Genomic DNA, 23342 nt, shown 5'->3' on the forward strand with positions numbered 1-23342 from the left:
GGTGGAAGTTGGAAAAGGAGAATGATTGTTGCGATAGTAAGGATGAGGACAAGGATCAGAACTAGATTAAGCATTTTCAGAATCTTTTGGATGTATGAAACAAGAAGGAAAGTATGGGAATGGTGAGGATAATGGAACGGAAGAGTTTAATTTATAATGAAAATATCAGACGGAGTAATCGAGACAGATCACCGTATTTAATTATAGATATCTTAATTCCCTTATTCGCCGAAGAATCAAATCTTTTAGATTTCAAAGATTTTCTTTAATCCCTTGAATTCCGGAATTCAACCCTGACTCTGTCAAAAGTTAAGACGCACCTTATTTTCTAAATTCAACCAAGGCAACGTCAAAAGTTAAAACGAAACTTCAATTATTCATTTCACTCTTTTGTGATAACTTCACTCGTACGCTTCGAATAATCGAGTTGTTTTATTCAAATCACCTGATGGTAATAAAACTTTAATTATTGACCCATATTCGTCATGAAAACATTTTTTATTGTTATCCATGACGACCTCACTCAAATTTCGGGACGAAATTTCTTTAACGGGTAGGTACTGTGACAACCCGGCAATTTTCGACCAAATTTAAACTTTATCTTTATATTAATCCGACACGATAAGCAAAGTTTGTTATGTTAAGTCTCAAGGATTTGAAACTATATTCATATATGCATTTAACCTCGACTAAATTTCAATGATTCACGAACCACTAAATGAACATATATGATTAGATATGTTTATGTATAAATATATTAACTTGAAAACGTTACGCGTTAAACTATCTTTCTAAACAAAATAAAAATAAACTTTGAAAAATAAATAGTTTTGAAAAACTAAATGTTATACTATTAAATAAAATATTTTGGATACAAACTTATATTTCTAAATATGTAACTATATATTTTTACTTAGTCATGAAACGTCCTAATTTAAAATAATATATTTTGATAAACAACGAGTCTCTGATTTATAGAAGCAAATGACCACAACACTCAAATTTTATAAGATACATTTTCACAAAGTAAATTTTTCATAAAAAAGTCAAATTATTATTAAAAGTACACGTCGCATAACGAAAAAGGCTAGTTTTCTAAATGTACGAGAGTGCGCTCGAAAAACTGAAAGTGGTACATGAGTCGTGAGACCACGACCGTGTCATTTTTGTAAAAATTATATTTTTACTATGAGCGTAAATATAATATAATATTTAATTAATTCTAAAGATTTAATATATTATATATTAAATAATATAAATTAAGTATCAAGATTGTGATTATAAACGTGGAAAAAGAAGGCATGCGATAGTGTCAGTGGCTGGATACCTCTATAAAATGAACAAACTTCTGGTTCACTCTTCCATCTATTCTCTCTCGAATCTCTCTATATATTTATAAATTATATTTATTATTATTAATATTAAAATTATTATTATTAATCTTATTATTATTGGTATTAGTATTATTAGAAAGCGTTATTAGTATTTATACATAAAATACTACGACGAAGTCATGAGCAGGTTATTTCAAAAATGGATTTTATGAGTAGGATAGGGCTAAGGAAATTATGGGTTATAGCTATGGAGGTGATGGGTATGGTTCATGGGTATGGTTCATGGGTATGCTCGTGAGGTCAATCTAGTTTTTATCATCTTCGTTGCGTCTACGTACCTTTCCTGCAATATTGAATCTCAATATTGATACGTGAGTACTCGTAAATAAATTTTTACATACTAATAGTGTATCCCTGACTAATGCTCGAATATTTAGGATTATGCATGCTTGTACTTTTGATGTTGCCCTGAGTTAGGTTATGTTGAATCTCGAATTAGTTACACCTGCGATTGAGATAAGGTATAAGATATGCATGTCGTTGGAAAGCTAGCGAAAAATTAAGAACTTTTCATTTAGATGTCGAATGGATTCGATGAACGGATTAGAAGTTATAGTCAATTGAATTTTTGATATCATTATTAAAAATGATTATTTTTATCGTCGTTATTATCGTCGTTCTAGTTTATACTTAATTATTATTATTATTATTATTATTATTATTATTATTATTATTATTATTATTATTATTATTATTATTATCATTATTATCATTATTATTATTATTATCATTATCAAATAAAAAGTATTATCATTAGAAATTATTTTTTTTTTTATTATTACTATTATTATTAAAAGTATCGTTAGTATGAAAACTATCATTTTAACAAAAATTATCATTTGTCATTGTTATTATAAAATATTATTATTATTATCATATTAAATAAAATTATTATTTTAAAGTTAATATTAAGAAGTATTGTAAATAATAAAGTATCATTATCATGTTATCATATTATCATTCTTAGTAAATTTAAATATTAATATTTTATTAATAGGATAATAATAATTATTATTACAAAATAATACAACTTTTACTTACTATTATTATAGATATTATTTTATCAAATAAATATGTGATACAAACATATTTTACTATGTGTAATAAATTACATTAATAATACCTATTATATTATCTTGATGATATCAAATAAACTTTATAAATTTTATTACTCAATATATATAAGTATATGTTATTATATAAATGTTAATATAAAATTTTACTTATTAATACATGAATTATATTATTTACTCTAATAAATCTTTTAAATATATAAAAAAAATATATATATAATATCAACGACGATATTTAAACTATGTAATAATCATGTATAAATTTTGGAAAACATTTTGAGTCAAATTTACTTTTGTTGACTTTTGCATATTAGTCTCGAGCATTAGGATTGTGGTACACTATGACTTGACCTAATTTGTTAGACAAATATTGACCAACACATAAATATATATAATTAATTTAGGTTCGTGAATCCGAGGCCAACCTTGCACTTGTTCAATGACGTTATATGTATTTTTACTACGAAATACAGTATGGTGAGTTTCATTTGCCTTTTTACCCTTTATATTTTTGGGACTGAGAATACATGCGCTTTTATAAATGCTTGACGAAATAGACACAAGTAATTGAAACTACATTCTATGGTTGAATTATCGAAATCGAATATGCCCCTTTTTATTAAAGTCTGGTAATCTAAGAATTAGGGAACAGACACCCTAATTGACGCGAATCCTAAAGATAGATCTATTGGGCCTAACAAACCCCATCCAAAGTACCGGATGCTTTAGTACTTCGAAATTTATATCATGTCCGAAGGAGGATCCCGGAATGATAGGGGATATTCTTATATGTATCTAGTTAATGTCGGTTACCAGTTGTTCACCATATGAATGATTATTTTTGTCTCTATGCATGGGACGTATATTTATGAGAACTGGAAATGAAATTCTTGTGGTCTATTAAAATGATGGAAATAAATGATTATGATAAACTAATGAACTCACTAACCTTTTGGTTGACACTTTAAAGCATGTTTATTCTCAGGTGTTAAAGAAATCTTTCGCTGTGCATTTGCTCATTTTAAAGATATTACTTGGAGCCTTTCATAGCATATTTCGAAGAACGTTGCATTCGAGTCATTGAGTTCATCAAAGATTATTATTAAATCAATTTATAGTTAGATAGTGGATATTATGAAATGGTATGCATGCCTGTCAATTTTCGATGTAAAGAAAGATTGTCTTTTAAAAACGAATGCAATGTTTGTAAAATGTATCATATAGAGGTCAAATACCTCGCAATGTAATCAACTATTGTGAATCGTTTATAATGTATATGAACGGGTCCTTTCATCTAACCACTTCACCCTTTCCACATTTTTTAGTTGATTGTTCTCAGCCCTTAATTCATATATTAATGAGATGGTTTTCAAAGCTTCAATTTCTCCATCTATCCCATTGAATTTGTTTACACTCCAATCCTTTAATGCATTTTTGACATTTTCTAACTTATTCCGAAACATACAATCTTTCCGGTTTATAATGCTGACCGGAAGGTTCCACGTATCTCGGATGATTTCGTCAATCCCATCTTCGTCAAGCCACGCATCAAAATTTTTGAAAGGTTTCGGCCCAAAGTTTCTTTCCTCATCATTCATCATAATCGGACAATGATCCGAATATTGTCTTTCTAATGCAACCACCGTAAGATCCTTCCACATGGTGAGAAAACATTCAGTGACAAGGAAACGATCAATCTTGCTAAACTTAAGGCCATCATCACTGATTCGAGTGAAGTTTCTCCCACCTAGTGGTATTTCCATTAATCGATTTTTTGCTATAAAGTCGTTAAATCTTCTGGCCCTAAACTCAAGAAAATCACAATTAAGTCTATCCGATGGCACCCTAACTTCATTGAAATCCCCAACTATTACCCAAGCATAATCATTTGAACTTAACAAGCTAGACATCCCATCCCATAATCTTACTTTACCGATATCCTCATGAGGACCATGAACATTTAAGAAATTAACAGTGACACCCGTGTCCTTCCACATGCCACGAATCCCAATTAAACTATCGCAAGAAATTATGTCTTTCCCCTCGAAATAATCAGTATTCCATATTATTAATTGACCACCTGACAGACCGACTCTCTCCTTTTAGATGAAATCACAATTAGATGATCCCCAGAGTGATTGTATCCAATTGAGATTTACAAGTTTAAGTCTTGTTTCTTGAAAAGCTAAGAATGTTGGCTTCTCTTTACATAGAATTTTTTTTAACCCACCCGAATTTATCCTCAAAATTTCCGAGACCAAAACCTCTTATGTTGAGCGAAATAATCTTCATGGTAATAGTATGTAAACTAATTAAAGAAGAAGAAAGAAAACTTACTGTGGAGATTTTCTCTCCTTCCACTTTAATCCCAATTTGTTACCATAATTTCTTACCTCTGCCATATCGAATGCCTCTTTGTTGTATAACGAGTTTTCTCTACTCCGTGAGCATCCATTTTGTTCATTAGACTCTTCTTTTCTATCACAAGATGAACATCTTGATCGAAGTGGTTGATCATCAGCCTTCAATTTTCTTGCAGTACTTTTCACATTAAGCATACGCGAAGATGACTTCCAGCGACAAACACTGGACCAACAACAATTTTTTCATTTAGCGCCATCGTCAGCAGTACCTGTATTACTTCTTCCGCCCTGTTTTGAGATGGCAGTAGAGTTCTTTTTATTTTTCTTTTTATTCATCTCGCCTGGCCCAATAGGTGTTGAAGTATGCTGTGAACTTTGTTTATCTTTAATAATTGTGTTGTTCGATTTATGTGGCTTAAGAAACTCACACTTGTTCTCTGCATTGGGCTTATCCATTTCGGGGTCCAAGCCCATATCTTCAACACTGTTACACTCATCCAAGCCCATATCTTCATCTTCAACAACACCCTCTTTAAAGCCCAGCCCTTCAGGATTATTTTCACCATATTTCTCATTCAACACCACATTCCTATCACTCTCTTTCTGGCCCTTATAGATTGGGTCCATGTTATCCGAGATGAGTTCACGATCAACACAATTGTCGTGATTGACATCTGACCTTATATGACAAGGGTTATTAATTTTGGAATCTGTAAAGGCCTCGGACCCACACCCATCCTTATTTTCTTTATTAGCATGCTCTTTATTATTATTTTTATCATCATGCTTTTCTTTATCTTTATTATCATGCGCATTAAGTTTTGAATTTGTAGAGCCTGGGGACCGACACCCTTCTTTACTTTCTTTAATATCATGCTTTTTATTATCATGCTCTTCTTTATTATCATGCTATTTTACACTTTTCCAAACATCATTATCCTAAAAAAGTTTACTCAACCCGAAGCAGCTGCTGGACTCACCAACTTCTACTTCGTTCGGAAAACTTTTTCGACCGCCATCACAGCCATAATAATTACCAGCGACAGAATCATTTATTGGACAATTTGCCTGAAACTGGGATGAAATATTCTCCATGTCCTCATCATCGTATTCGGTATTGAACGAATTTAGGCTGCCATCTTCATCATCATCGAATGTGTCATTTACGAAGGCTTCATCTTCTTCCTCTTCTTCAATGTTCTTTTTACCCTCACATGTATCTTCTTGTGACCTTAAAACCCCTTCAAGATTTAAACGTATGACATGATGTATATCTTCTTCGACGTAAACTATGGTTTCCTTATTATTTAAAGAAAGTACAGCCTCACCCTTGACATGGTAATTTTCTTGAGTCAGGATAATGACTTCCCCACACTTAAGATTTTGATTGTCTTGTGTGATGCTACAATTATTCGAGCCAATCACTGTGATGACCCGGGAATTTCCGACTAAATTTAAACTTAATCTTATATAATTTAGACACGATAAGCAAAGTCTATTAAACTGAGTCTCATAATGTTTGAACTATTTTCATGAATTCAATTTGACCTTTGACTATTCCTGACGATTCACGAACAATTAATTGTAAATAAATATATCTATGTGTATATAAAAAATATAAATATATGTATATATATATATATAATAATAATAATAATGTGAAGTAATATATGATTAATTGTATGAACTAAATTGTAAAATTATAAATGATATGATAATTAAGTTGTTATTAAATTATACATATAACACAGGATGTTTGTACATATTTATCAGTAGGTGTATATTATAAAATATATAAAAGGGTATAAATATTCAATTATATATATTATATAACAATTATTAACCTATTACATAATTAATGAATTGTAATATTAATATATGAAATTATAATTTGAAATATGGTTATTATATTAATATTATTATTAATACTTCCATTAAAATAAATATTAAGACTAATGTCAATATCAATATCTGTAATACTAATATTATAAAATTTTTATTATATAAAAAGTTGTTACATGTAATTTGTTACATTATTATTAGTATTATTTTTAGCAATACTATTATTATTATTATTATTACTAATACCATTATTATTCTTAAAGTTATTATTAATAAAAAAAAATGATACAATGTATTATTATTATCATTAATAATATAATTCTTATAATTTGTAGTATCATGATTGCGTATTATTGTAAATTATTATTATTATTTATATTATTATTAATCTGTATTATAAATATAATTATTATTAAATTAGTATTATTATTACTAGAATATTTAATAATTATAATTATTTATATTAAAGAGATAAGGTTAGATATATTAGATATATATACGCATATGTACAAATAGGTCTCAATCAATTTTTTTTTTTGTTTTTTTTCTCTGCTTTCTCTGCTCCCTCGTGTTTAACTGTCGAGCCAAAGGATTGATGAAATAATTAGATCTTCCGCAATCTTTAACAATTACAAATTTCTAACAACCTTGCTGCTTTTAGATTATGAAAACAAATTTTTTTTTTTTAGAAACCAAACCCATTTTTTTTCAGTCCACGATCGATTAAATCAAGAACATGAATTCGACTCAATCATCAAAATTTGAGAATACAGAAGTGTTAGGAATCACGTACATAAACTATCTGTAAGTTTCCAATTTTTAATTCGTTCTAATCATGTTGAATTTTGGAGTCAAACTTTTAAAATTAAAAAGTCAACCATTGTTCTTGATCCAAATTCGAAATTTCTGTTATGAGTTGAGTTCAATTGATGATTCCATTAGTTTCTATGAAATCTTTACCAACTAATTTGTGTTGTAACATTTGGCCAAAACAAGCTCAAAGTTAAAAATCATTTTTTTTTCTTGGCAGCAACGAGCTGTACACATGTATATATTTTTTTTTTGTTGTTGTTGTTTCTATTAAATCAAACCTGGATGTTGATTGTTTATGAGTTGTTTGAGGTATCAAAGTCGTTGACTTGATGATTTGAATGAATTAGGATCGATTAATTTTTTTAAAGGAGTGAGGAAGAAGATGATATAGAGATACGGGATATATAGATTTAGGAGTAACACAAATCAGGAAAGGAATGGGACGGAGGAGTGGTCAGGATGTTGTGTCAGGTTACGAGAGGTCTCGGGTTCGAGTCCCGCTGGTGACATCTTTTATTTTTCAGCCATTTTGAGAGGTAGTTCTTTCTTTAACTTATTATTATTATTATTTGTATCATTTTTATTTTTAATGTTTTTATGAATATTGTTATTGTTAAATATTGTTACTAGTACTAATTATTATAGTTATTATTATTATTATTATTATTATTATTATTATTATTATTATTATTATTATTATTATTATTATTATTACTAGTATGTATTAATTACCATTCATCATTATTATTAGTATAATTAAGATTATAACTAGAAATATTGCTATTACTATTATTATTATTATTATGATTATTATTATCTTATTTATTAACTACTACTAGATGTGTTATCATTGTTATTATTACGTTAACATAAATACTATGATTAATATTATATTCATTTTGTTATCAAGTAACGCTATTAAGTGTTATCAGCGTTATTATTAGTATTACTAATATTAAAATATGTATTACTATGATTAGAATTATTATTATTGTTATTATGAAAATAATTTGAACAATCATTATTTTCAGTATTAGTATCACTTTTGTAATTACTTGTATTATTATTATTATTATTAAACAAATGTATTATTATTAACAATATCATTAGTTTTATTAATATTATCATTCTTAATTATGTTATTATTATTATTATTAGTAAATCATTAATATCATAACTATCATAAACAATAAAATTAATACTTTTACAAGTACTATTATTAATATCAATGTTACTATCACTAATAGGGTTGTTATTAACATATGTATACTATTAATGTTATTATCATTATTTTTACTAATATTAACTTAGTATAATAAAACTACTGTTTTGATAAACAAATGAAATACATATATAAATATATATATATTTATATTTAACACATATAACATAACAAAAATTTAATATTTTTTTATATACAAAACGAACATATAAAACATATATATATTATTAACATAAAAATGATATAACTAATACAATTATATATATGTGTTCAATTACAACTATGAATATTAATAAATATACAAATGATATAGGTTCGTGAATCCGAGGCCAACCCTGCATTGTTCAATATCGTTATATGTATTTTTACTACAAAATACATTGGGTGAGTTCATTTACTCCCTTTTTACTCATTACATTTTTGGGCTGAGAATACATGCAAATGCTTTATTAACTGTTTTACAATATTTATATGCGTGAGTTTCATTTACCTTTTTACCCTTTATATTTTTGGGCTGAGAATACATGCGCAATTTTTATAAATGTTTTACGAAAGAGACACAAGTATTCGAAACTACATTATATGGTTGAATTATCGAAATCGAATATGCCCCTTTTTATTAAGTGTGGTAATCTAAGAATTAGGGAACAGACACCCTAATTGACGCGAACTCTAAAGATAGATCTATCGGGCCCAACAAGCCCCATCCAAAGTACCGGATGCTTTAGTACTTCGAAATTTATATCATGTCCGAAGGAGGATCCCGAAATGATGGGGATATTCTTATATACATATTGTGAATGTCGGTTACCAGGTGTTCAATCCATATGAATGATTTTTGTCTCTATGTATGGGACGTATGTTTATGAGAAATGGAAATATGAAATCTTGTGGTCTATTAAAATTATGAAATGATTATTTATGTTAAACTAATAAACTCACCAACCTTTTGGTTGACACTTTAAAGCATGTTTATTCTCAGGTACGACAGAAATCTTCCGCTATGCAATTGCTCATTTTAAAGATATTATTTGGAGTCATTCATGACATATTTCAAAAGACGTTGCATTCGAGTCGTTGAATTCATCAAGATTATTGTTAAGTCAATTATAGTTAGATATATTATGAAATGGTATGTCTGCCGTCAACTTTTGATATAATGAAAGATTGTCTTTTCAAAAATGAATGCAATGTTTGTAAAATGTATCATATAGAGGTCAAGTACCTCGTGATGTAATCAACTGTTGTGAATCGTTTATAATCGATGTGGACTTTGTCCGGATGGATTAGGACGGGTCCTTTCAGTTGGTATCAGAGCGGTAGTCTTAGTGAACCAGGTCTTGCATTAGTGTGTCTAACTGATAGTCGTTAGGATGCATTAGTAAGTCTGGACTTCGACCGTGTCTACATGTCAAAAGTTTTGCTTATCATTCTATCGGAAATCATCTGTTTATCATCCTTAGGAAATTACCTGCTTATCATTCTTAGTCTAGACACATCTTACTGCAATGATTGCATAAATAGTGTATAGACAAAATTCGTATCTTAGCATATCTGCTAATTCATATCTTAGCATATCTGTTACTGTAGACTTTTCCTGACAACTTCCGTAGATTCCTCCGTAACTTATGGGATTTTAGTATTATATATGCATATGTAAATTATGTATTTCAGGGTACTAATCTACGTCTTATAATCTAATTCTTATCGAAAAATCCTTCATCTGATCGTACGAGATGAATCCCTCAACCAGTTCGAGTCCCTCAGATTCCGATAGCTATTCTGACATGGATATTCACCTAAGCTTCGAAAGCGGTGTCACCAGAATGAATCAATCAGTCAGCCATCCCCAATTCATCTGATGGGTTCATAGTCTACTTAATCATTGGAGACAAGAATAAGGTGATCCTTTTCATCGATCGAATTCACCTCTTGGCGATGAACCTGAAGCACTTACCGACAAACCTATTCGAAACACCATTTTCTCTCTCATTTCTAAAGTATCTTGTCACGATTAAATACTATCTCAAATTCTAAACCTTATTCATCCGCTCGTTTCTATCAACAATCATCCCAGAGAAATGAGTCAACGAGCTTCGCGTTCGAGTTGTAGCTTTGGAACATATGGTGCAAAACATACCAGCTTCAGCAACAGCACCAGCAACACCAATACCATCAACAATCCATGACTCAACATCTCATCCTATACCTCGTGTATAAACATCATTCTAAGTATCGTTCTACATCAATTATCTTCGTTCTTCATGACGATTATGTAATCTCTAATGTTTTAGAGATTATGTATTCTAGTTCGGACGTTAAACCAAATGAGATTAATATTATATTATCTCATTAAATCCATAATTACATCTGAAGAAAATATATATATGTAAGTATATTTTCATAAAGATTGTAATTAAAAATTCTTTTGTACAAAGTGTTAATGGTGAAAATATTTTAACGGGTAGGTAATACCCGAGGAATATTTAGATTTCACATTAATAAGTTACACTGTACATTCTTTGAATCTGATTCAACAGTCGTTTACTATCCTATTTACAACCACCGATATACGTATCCGTTCACCGCAGAATAACCATTTTCATTCAATTTTAAATTTGGATTTTGACCTATCAGAATCCAACAAGTGGCATAATGAAGAAAACATTTGATAAAATAAAATTTGTTAGAAACAGACTAATTAACTATGAAAATTTTTGTTAAGAATTCACGCTAACTGTTCCTAGCTAACTGATTACAGTTTATTTATCGCAGTTTATTTATCGCAATTTAATTATAGCAATTTAATTTATCGTCATTTAATTTCTGTTATTTATTTTACACACTTTAAATATTGGGACACGTATACAAGGTTTTGACATATCATATCGACCCATCTATATATATTATTTGGAATAACCATAGACACTCTATATGCAGTAATGCGGGAGTTAGCTATACAGGGTTGAGATTGATTCTACAATAATATATATAGTTTGAGTTGTGATCGAGTCTGAGACATGTACACGGGTCACGATACGTATTAATTAATTTGAATATTATATAGTAAACTATATATGAATTATTATTTGTACACTGCTAACTGTGGACTATCAACTGAGGACTATCAACATTGGACAATTAAAATGAATTAAAATATTGACTACAACATATGAAGCTCAACAATTCTTCAAGTTTGCCACTTGATTTCGTCTTAAACATCATTTGTATCTTCACGATTACATTCTGCGTTCAAACCTTTCATGATTCTTGAAAACACCTCAATCGAGAGGATGAACCAACCGAACTTCATCTACGGGAGGGAAGATTTGGGCATATACTTATGCACTTGAAAACACTCGGAACCTGAGTAAACGTTTAACACGTATCTGTGTTAGCTTATTTGGCATTGTTATTTTCGAAAATAACAATGCAAATCCTTTTCAAAGTAGCCAATTTTATCACAGCTTCAACAAATCAACTGCAACTTCCATTCGAATTAGCCTTATTATAACTTCGATATATAATTTTGCATGTCGTCATCGTTACCGGAGAACCGTTTATATTTCACCACATTAGCAGTAAAATTACCAGCAACTTCAATGAATTTGGACTTTTCAAAAAATCATTATATTCATTGAAACCCCATCTTGTATTCATCTATACCCTGTAACAATAATTGCCATACCAATTACCGGGAATCAGCAATCAGTATTTCGAATCTCGTAGCATTTCTACATCAATAGTTATATGTATACATATAACAATTATCTCCTAGGATTACGATCTTCAATTCTGAAATTTTGAAAAAGGCACCCAGTTTACGAATCGATACTCTGAATGTTGAAAAAGCTCAGAAACGTTGGAACTGGAAAACGGATAAATTTAACCATGAAGGAGACCAAGGACAAATACAAGGACCATACCCTATATTCAAAGAATCCAGATAATTCTGGATCCGTTGAAATCTTTAGAGAATATCTTGCTCCGAAGTCATGTTAAAATCTTGCGGAAAATCTTCCTCCATCAACCATCGAACTTAGAAATTCCAAAATATCATCATCAATATCTTCGATATTTCTGAGGATATTTTCATAAATATTCTCGTCCGAAATTATATACCTCTTCGTGCTTCCTGTGTATCATTATATTGGAAACATTCAATAGAAAATTTAGTACCGAAAAGCAGATTATGCGAAACTATGAAGAAAGCCGTGGACAAATCACAAAGAATAAGTTTGACTTCAAAGAATCCAAATGATTCAATGTCTGCTAAAGTCTTTAGTGAATATCTTGCTCCTTACTCTAAACCCTTGCAGACAATAGTTTCTATCATACTATGATCTTAGATATTCCGAGATATTATCGTATCTTTCATTATAAATATCCTCCATATTTCTGGAGATATTTTTATAACTATTCTTATCTGAAATCATTAATCTCTTCGTGCTATCAGTATTACATCATATAGAAACTGTTAGTTTCTATATTCTGTAAACTTTCGAGCTTAAAATATGAATGTTATTGAAGTAATGTTGGGAATTGATGCATGAGTTAATATAATATAATGACACTTGATCAACGTGATTATATTACAGTAAGTCATGCTGAGTTTCTAATGGGACGTGATGATTCACAGATCATAACGTCATCATGTGCCATGTTACATAACTCTGTCATTCTACTTAACTTCTGAACATATCAAGAAAGTATATTCTTGATAGTTCTATTCTCAGTGAATCTGGTAATTTGACAAGTCAAATCGTGCTATTACGTTCCTTCTTATTTAGAACATTAATAATGTTCATTCTGAAACTTATATCTGCGAATTCTGGACCATTACAAGAGATGCCAAATCGCCAGAAGAAGAAACGAAGGGACAAAGCTCTGAAATAGAAATTGGAGTATAAATCGTAGCAAATAGGAGGGAGTATTAACTGTGGATGACAATGATTATAGGAAACAGAAAGGGGGATATTGAAATATAAGGAGAGATATAGAGCCCGATAACAACGCATAAATTACAAACCGTGTATATCAATGTTTATTGCAACATAAAGACACGGGAGAATTAAAAGCACTATAACCCCAAGAGCAAAGTAGAAGTAAGCAGATTCCTCGGGTGGAAGTTGGAAAAGGAGAATGATTGTTACGATAGTAAGGATAAGGATAAGGATTAGAACTGGATTAAGCATTTCCACAATCTTTTGGATGTATGAACTAAGGAAGAGAGTATGGGAATGGTGAGAATAATGGAATGGAAGAGCTTAATTTATAATGGAAATATCAGACAGAGTAATCGAGGCAGATCACCGTATTTAATTATAGAGATCTTAATTTCCTTACTCGCTGAAGAATCAAATCTTTTAGATTTCGAAGATTTTCTCTAAATCCCTTGAATTCCGAAATTCAACCAAAGCAAAGTCAAAAGTTAAAACGAAACTTCATTTATTCATTTCACTTTTTTGTGATAGTTTCATTCGTGCTCTTCGAATAATCGAATTATTTTATCTGTATTATTCAATAATGATAAAACTCTATTTATCAACTCATATTCGGCAGGAAAACAATTTTATTGTTAACCATGACCACCTCACTCAAATTTCGGGACGAAATTTCTTTAACGGGTAGGTACTGTGATGACCCGGGAATTTCTGACTAAATTTAAACTTAATCTTATATAATTTAGACATGATAAGCAAATTCTATTAAACTGAGTCTCATAATGTTTGAACTATTTTCATGAATTCAATTTGACCTTTGACTATTCCTGACGATTCACGAATAATTAATTGTAAATAAATATATCTATGTGTATATAAAAAATATAAATATATGTATATATATATATATATATAATAATAATAATGTGAAGTAATATATGATTAATTGTATGAACTAAATTGTAAAATTATAAATGATATGATAATTAAGTTGTTATTAAATTATACATATAACACAGGATGTTTGTACATATTTATCAGTAGGTGTATATTATAAAATATATAAAAGGGTATAAATATTCAATTATATATATTATATAACAATTATTAACCTATTACATAATTAATGAATTGTAATATTAATGTATGAAATTATAATTTGAAATATGGTTATTATATTAATATTATTATTAATACTTCCATTAAAATAAATATTAAGACTAATGTCAATATCAATATCTGTAATACTAATATTATAAAAATTTTATTATATAAAAAGTTGTTACATGTAATTTGTTACATTATTATTAGTATTATTTTTAGCAATATTATTATTATTATTATTACTAATACCATTATTATTCTTAAAGTTATTATTAATAAAAAAAATGATACAATGTATTATTATTATCATTAATAATATAATTCTTATAATTTGTAGTTTCATGATTGTGTATTATTGTAAATTATTATTATTATTTCTATTATTATTAATCTATATTATAAATATAATTATTATTAAATCAGTATTATTATTACTAGAATATTTAATAATTATAATTATTTATATTAAAGAGATAAGGTTAGATATATTAGATATATATACGCATATGTACAAATAGGTCTCAATCAGTTTTTTTTTTGTTTTTTTCTCTGCTTTCTCTGCTCCCTCGTGTTTAACTGTCGAGCCAAAGGATTGATGAAATAATTAGATCTTCCACAATCTTTAACAATTACAAATTTCTAACAACCTTGCTGCTTTTAGATTATGAAAACAATTTTTTTTTTAGAAACCAAACCCATTTTTTTTCTGTCCACGATCGATTAAATCAAGAACATGAATTCGACTCAATCATCAAAATTTGAGAATACAGAAGTGTTAGGAATCACGTACATAAACTATCTGTAAGTTTCCAGTTTTTAATTCGTTCTAATCATGTTGAATTTTGGAGTCAAACTTTTAAAATTAAAAAGTCAACCATTGTTCTTGATCCAAATTCGAAATTTCTGTTATGAGTTGAGTTCAATTGATGATTCCATTAGTTTCTATGAAAGCTTTACCAACTAATTTGTGTTGTAACATTTGGCCAAAACAAGCTCAAAGTTAAAAATCATTTTTTTTCTTGGCAGCGACGAGCTGTACACATGTATATATATATATATATTTTTTTGTTGTTTCTATTAAATCAAACCTGGATGTTGATTGTTTATGAGTTGTTTGAGGTATCAAAGTCGTTGACTTGATGATTTGAATGAATTAGGATCGATTAATTTTTTTAAAGGAGTGAGGAAGAAGATGATATAGAGATACGTGATATATAGATTTAGGAGTAACACAAATCAGGAAAGGAATGGGACGGAGGAGTGGTCAGGATGTTGTGTCGGGTTACGAGAGGTCTCAGGTTCGAGTCCCGCTGGTGACATCTTTTATTTTTTCAGCCATTTTGAGAGGTAGTTCTATCTTTAACTTATTATTATTATTATTTGTATCATTTTTATTTTTAATGTTTTTATGAATATTGTTATTGTTAAATATTGTTACTAGTACTAATTATTATAGTTGTTATTATTATTATTATTATTATTATTAATATTATTATTATTATTATTATTATTATTATTATTATTATTATTATTATTATTATTATTATTATTATTATTATTATTATTATTATTCTTATTATTATTATTACTAGTATGTATTAATTACCATTCATCATTATTATTAGTATAATTATGATTATAACTAGAAATATTGCTATTACTATTATTATTATTATTATTATTATTATTATTATTATTATTATCTTATTTATTAACTACTACTAGATGTGTTATCATTGTTATTATTACGTTAACATAAATACTATGATTAATATTATATTCATTTTGTTATTAAGTAACGCTATTAAGTGTTATTAGCGTTATTATTAGTATTACTAATATTAAAATATGTATTACTATGATTAGAATTATTATTATTGTTATTATGAAAAAAATTAGAACAATCATTATTTTCAGTATTAGTATCACTTTTGTAATTACTTGTATTATTATTATTATTATTAAACAAATGTATTATTATTAACAATATCATTAGTTTTATTAATATTATCATTCTTAATTATGTTATTATTATTATTATTAGTAAATCATTAATATCATAACTATCATAAACAATAAAATTAATACTTTTACAAGTACTATTATTAATATCACTGTTACTATCACTAATAGGGTTGTTATTAACATATGTATACTATTAATGTTATTATCATTATTTTTACTAATATTAACTTAGTATAATAAAACTACTGTTTTGATAAATAAATGAAATACATATATAAATATATATATATTTATATTTAACACATATAACATAACAAAATTTAATATTTTTTTTATATACAAAACGAACATATAAAACATATATATATTATTAACATAAAAATGATATAACTAATACAATTATATATATGTGTTCAATTACAACTATGAATATTAATAAATATACAAATGATATAGGTTCGTGAATCCGAGGCCAACCCTGCATTGTTCAATATCGTTATATGTATTTTTACTACAAAATACATTGGGTGAGTTCATTTACTCCCTTTTTACTCATTACATTTTTGGGCTGAGAATACATGCAAATGCTTTATTAACTGTTTTACAATATTTATATGCGTGAGTTTCATTTACCTTTTTACCCTTTATATTTTTGGGCTGAGAATACATGCGCAATTTTTATAAATGTTTTACGAAATAGACACAAGTATTCGAAACTACATTATATGGTTGAATTATCGAAATCGAATATGTCCCTTTTTATTAAGTCTGGTAATCTAAGAATTAGGGAACAGACACCCTAATTGACGCGATAGATAGATCTATCGGGCCCAACAAGCCCCATCCAAAGTACCGGATGCTTTAGTACTTCGAAATTTATATCATGTCCGAAGGAGGATCCCGGAATGATGGGGATATTCTTATATACATATTGTGAATGTCGGTTACCAGGTGTTCAATCCATATGAATGATTTTTGTCTCTATGTATGGGACGTATGTTTATGAGAAATGAAAATATGAAATCTTGTGGTCTATTAAAATTATGAAATGATTATTTATGTTAAACTAATGAACTCACCAACCTTTTGGTTGACACTTTAAAGCATGTTTATTCTCAGGTACGACAGAAATCTTCCGCTGTGCAATTGCTCATTTTAAAGATATTATTTGGAGTCATTCATGACATATTTCAAAAGACGTTGCATTCGAGTCTTTGAATTCATCAAGATTATTGTTAAGTCAATTATAGTTAGATATATTATGAAATGGTATGCCTGCCGTCAACTTTTGATATAATGAAAGATTGTCTTTTCAAAAACGAATGCAATGTTTATAAAATGTATCATATAGAGGTCAAGTACTTCGCGATGTAATCAACTGTTGTGAATCGTTTATAATCGATGTGGACTTTGTCCGGATGGATTAGGACGGGTCCTTTCAATCACTTCTCCCCACATGCTTGCAACTGAACTAAAGATCCCTATGTTCCAACAGGTTACCGGTACATTCCTAATAATTAAATGAACAATGCGTTTTGAGCAAAGATGATTGTTGTCGAGGATCTCAACTTTACTACACCATCTATGTACAGCGTGGTCACGGTTAGACTTCACCTTCTCCGCTTCAAAGGAAGAGTTGAATACCCAAAGAACCTCTAAACTACCCAGATATTTAACTTCACAATTCATTGCCTCAGCGTTACTCAAGGAGACAATGTGCGACACATTTTCCCAATCTTTTAGGGTTCCAACCAAAGATCTTTTAGCAAGATGTTTGGTGCAATCTTTATCTCGGATAATTAGCCTTTTAACCTTCTTAGTCAGTTCTAGTATCTTGCTACTTTCAGCTTTCAAATTCAGCTTTTTTCTCAGATCCGTTTTTTGCAGGTTGCTTCGTAGGTCAAAAGGCTGATTTCCTGCTACATCACTGTAGTTTCGATGATCTATGTAAGCGTTACCTTTCGACCTAACTGGGTTTCTGAAATCCGTAGGTGGATCGTAACACTTTTTTTCATCGTTAAACTTTCGTTCAGTTGCTTTGAAAACCCTAATTGGGTTCCCATCGAAACTTATTGTCTTTAACGATGCAAGCAGCAATTCCGAATCATTAACCTTACTAAACCTTGCAAACGCAAATCGCTGACCACCTCTTAATTTCTTACCCACCATGTACACATCTCTGATTTCACCATAAGGTTTGAAGCTTCGGCATAGGTCCGAAACATTCCAGCTTTCTGGGAAGTTGAAAAACATGTAGGATGTTAGTTGCATTCCGAATAGCCTTCTCAATAGGTCCCCAATTCCACCATTGTATCGATCTCTTTTAGCCATGCCCGCCCATTGATGGTATTTTGTGTTCTCTCTCCTCGCTCTCTCTCTCTCTCCTCTCTTTCTCTCTCACACACCCAATTCTTTTTCTTACATAAAACTTTTCTATGTTTATTTCGACGTTTAAAGGATTGTTTTATCAAATGTTAATCAAAAAGCGGAGTATCATTATTGTTAAGTTAGAAGTCCGCCAAAAAATAAACGACCCTCCATTTTTCTAAGTAAATCATATGCAAGCCTAATCATTGACACTTAACTAAGGATAACAAACATATGCAAGCATGATAATTGGCACATACGTGTGCCGTTAATTTTCTACGATCATATTACAAACATAATGAAAATTAAGTAAATATCCAGTTCGTAATCAACTAAATAAAAACTATCTATAAACGAGTCTCTCCTATTAACATGAAAAAGATAAAACTAACTAATTAATACAAGATCGAATACTACTCGATAAAGACGGAAACTAAACCAAAGGATCCAAGAGAAATTAACTTCTAGTTCTTGCCCTTTTTAACTTGTCATTAACCGTCTTTTTAAAAACATTTTTCCTAGCCGATTATTTATCTTGTAAGATAAAACATTGACGGATCCATCACCCGATTAGATATTTAGAGTAGAAATAAAATAGTTACTTACATATAACTAAATGAACGTCCAATAACTTTGAGTACTGTGTGGTTAAATAAGTAAACATAATAGATAAATAAATAAAATAATAATATATTGATACTGCAAAATTTAGATAAAGGAATTATTGTTAAAAAAATATATTTATATTTTACGGTTAATATAACTGAATTTATAAATTTAAATGAAATAATCTTAAACACTAAGGCCACTTGCAATCAATCGTGAGCCACCACCGCCACTTTTTGCCACCATGTCACCACCATTACCAGTAAATCGCCACTGGCTCCTGCAACGGGGTTAACGGCTTCTTTTGGTGGGCCCCACATTACTTTTTTGTTTTTTCTTTTTCAACTTTCAAACGGCTACTTTTTTTTTCCTTTTAATACACAACTACTATATATTACCACTTCAAACAAACAAAATCACATCAACCTTCCATTCATATTTCACAAACAAATACAAAAAAAAAAAAAAAAAAAAAAAAAATCAAATGGATATGGATGATTTATTGAATTCTCATAGTGAGAGCGAGAGCGTGACGGATAGTGATAGCGCAGAGTCCGATTCCGATGAAGATTTAATTCAAGTTACAACATGTTTAACTTACTCGATTCGCTTGATGCAATGGACGAAGAAGATGAAGCTCGAAATTCTCGTACAATTATTAGAAGACGCTGGTTACAAAGAGATCGGATTGATACAGGTAATCGTTTATACAACGACTATTTCCTGGATAATCCAACATTTCCGGGTGATTATTTTCGAAATCGATACCGAATGAGTAAGTCATTGTTTATTCGTATTGGTCATGCTATTCTATCATATGATTCTCAACCAAGACCAGATTATTTTAAATATTTTAATCAACGTTACGATGCAACCGGTCAACTCGATTTCAATATTTTTCAAAAGTGTACATCGGCCATATGTCAATTGGCGTATGGCATTGCGCCTGATGCATTCGATGAGTATTTACACATGGGCGCATCAACATCTCGTGATTGTTTAAAGAATTATTGTAAATGTATTATTCATATGTTTTCGCGAGAATATTTAAGGAAACCAACTGAAGAAGATGTTCATCGATTGCATGCCAAACATTTGGAGATGCACAGTTTTCCAGGTGATCACGAAGGACCAACAATAATGCTCGAGGAGGTTGCGTCCTAGGATATGTGGATTTGGCACGCTTTCTGAAATGTCCCGTTCATATTGATTATAAACGTTCCATATTAATTGTTTTCGTCGTGAGGTTTTGACCTCTATATGAGACTTTTTTCAAAGACTGCATTCATTTTTAAAACAACCATAACCTTTATTTTATCGATAAAGGTTTAAAAACATTACGTAGATTATCAAATAATGATAATCTAAAATATACCGTTTACACATGACCATTACATAATGGTTTACAATAAGAATATATTACATCAAAAATAAGTTTCTTGAATGCAGTTTTTACATAATATCATACAAGCATGGACTCCAAATCTTGTCCTTATTTTAGTATGCAACAGCGGAAGCTCTTAATAATCACCTGAGAATAAACATGCTTAAAACGTCAACAAAAAATGTTGGTGAGTTATAGGTTTAACCTATATATTATCAAATCATAATAATAGACCACAAGATTTCATATTTCAATATACATCCCATACATAGAGATAAAATTCATTCATATGGTGAACACCTGGTAACCGACATTAATATAGAATATCCCCATCATTCCGGGACACCCATCGGACATGATAAATTGAAGTACTAAAGCATTCCAAATTCCAGAATGAGGCTTGTTGGGCCCGATAGATCTATCTTTAGGATTCACGTCAATTTGGGGGTCTGTTCCCAAATTCTTAGGCTACCAAGCTAAAAAGGGGCATATTCAACTTCGATCATTCACCCATATAATGTAGTTTCATTTACTTGTGTCTATTTCGTAAAACATTTATAAAATTACATGTATTCTCATCCCAAAATATTAGATTTTTAAAAGTGGGACTATAACTCACTTTCACAGATTTTTACTTCGTCGGAAAGTAAGACTTGGCCACTGGTCGATTCACGAACCTATAACAAATATGTACATATATATCGAAGTATGTTCAAAATATATTTACAATATTTTTAATACGTTTTGCTGTTTTAAGTTTATTAAGTCAGCTGTCCTCGTTAGTAACCTACAACTAGTTGTCCATAGTTAGATGTATAGAAATAAATCAATATATATATTATCTTGAATTAATCCACGACCCAGTGTATACACGTCTCAGGCTAGATCACAACTCAAAGTATATATATTTTTGGAATCAACCTCAATCCTGTATAGCTAACTCCAACATTACTCATATAGAGTGTCTATGGTTGTTCCAAATAATATATATAGATGGGTCGATATGATATGTCAAAACATTTGCATACGTGTCTATGGAATCCCAAGATTACATAATATATTAGAATACATGTATAATACAATATAAGTTAGCTAGGATATGATTAATATAGATTTGTTACCAATTTTCACGTAGCTACAACAAGCAAAAAACATCTAATCTTGTTTTACTAATAACTTCTTCGTTTTAAATCCGTTTTGAGTGTTTCAAGTTGCTATGGTTTCATATTGAACTTAAGTTTATGAATCTAAACAGAAAAAGTATAAGTTTATAGTCGGAAATATAGGTTACAAGTGGTTTTTGTAAAGGTAGTCATTTCAGTCGAAAGAACGACGTCTAGATGACCATTTTGGAAAACATACTTCCACTTTGAGTTTAACCATGATTTTTGGATATAGTTTCATGTTCATAAGAAAAATCATTTTCCCAGAAGAACAACTTTTAATCAAATTTTATCATAGTTTTTAATTAACTAAGCCAAAACAGCCCGCGGTGTTACTACGACGGTGTATATCCGGTTTTACGGCATTTTTGTGTTTTCTGGTTTTAAATCATTAAGTTAGCATATCATATAGATATAGAACATGTGTCTAGTTGATTTTAAAAGTCAAGTTAGAAGGATTAACTTTTGTTTGCGAACAAGTTTAAAAATTAACTAAACTATGTTCTAGTGATTTCAAGTTTAAACCTTCGAATAAGGTAGTTTTATATATATGAATCGAATGATATTATGAACATCATTACTACCTCAGGTTTTGTGGATAAACCTACTGAAAATGAGAAAAATAGATCTAGCTTCAAAGGATCCTTGGATGGCTTGAGAGTTCTTGAAGCAAAATCATGACACGAAAACAAGTTCAAGTAAGATTTCCACTCGAAATAAGATTGTTATAGTTATAGAAATTGAATCAAAGTTTGAGTATGAGTATTACCTTGAATTAGAAAGATATATGACTGTAAATAAGAAAGATTTCTTGAGATTGGATGATCACTTGAAATGGATTTGCAAGATTGAAAGTAAGCTAGCAAACTTGGAAGTGTTGTTGGTGTGTTCTTGAGTAGTTGTTTTGTATGTTGATCTAAGTTACCTAGATTGAGCTAGATTATGAAGTAAATGATGAAGAACACTTAGAATACTAAGAAAGTAATTGAGAGAGAGTAATTTGATGCATAAAAATAGAAATCAAATTGTGTTTGTGGTAGGTGAAGTGTGGCGTGAAAATGGAGTCAATATAGGCTCCATTACTTTGTTGTTTTGTTAGATAT

At 29.5% G+C, this 23342-nt stretch overlaps 1 protein-coding gene across 1 annotated transcript; it reads left to right on the forward strand.

Annotated features, from left to right (window-relative positions):
• The first annotated feature begins 20310 nt into the window (after positions 1–20310).
• On the forward strand, positions 20311–20856 carry LOC139853726 (uncharacterized). The gene has a single exon (XM_071843090.1). The coding sequence runs from the start codon at positions 20311–20313 to the stop codon at positions 20854–20856; it is 546 nt and encodes a 181-aa protein (XP_071699191.1).
• Positions 20857–23342: the final 2486 nt, after the last annotated feature.

This window comes from Rutidosis leptorrhynchoides, chromosome 6 (genome assembly GCF_046630445.1).
Source record: "Rutidosis leptorrhynchoides isolate AG116_Rl617_1_P2 chromosome 6, CSIRO_AGI_Rlap_v1, whole genome shotgun sequence".
Classification (NCBI taxonomy): Eukaryota; Viridiplantae; Streptophyta; class Magnoliopsida; order Asterales; family Asteraceae; genus Rutidosis; species Rutidosis leptorrhynchoides.

Bases quoted from the DNA above. Each gene is read 5' to 3' on its own strand.
- LOC139853726 (XM_071843090.1), top strand. From the start codon at position 20,311: ATGGACGAAGAAGATGAAGCTCGAAATTCTCGTACAATTATTAGAAGA.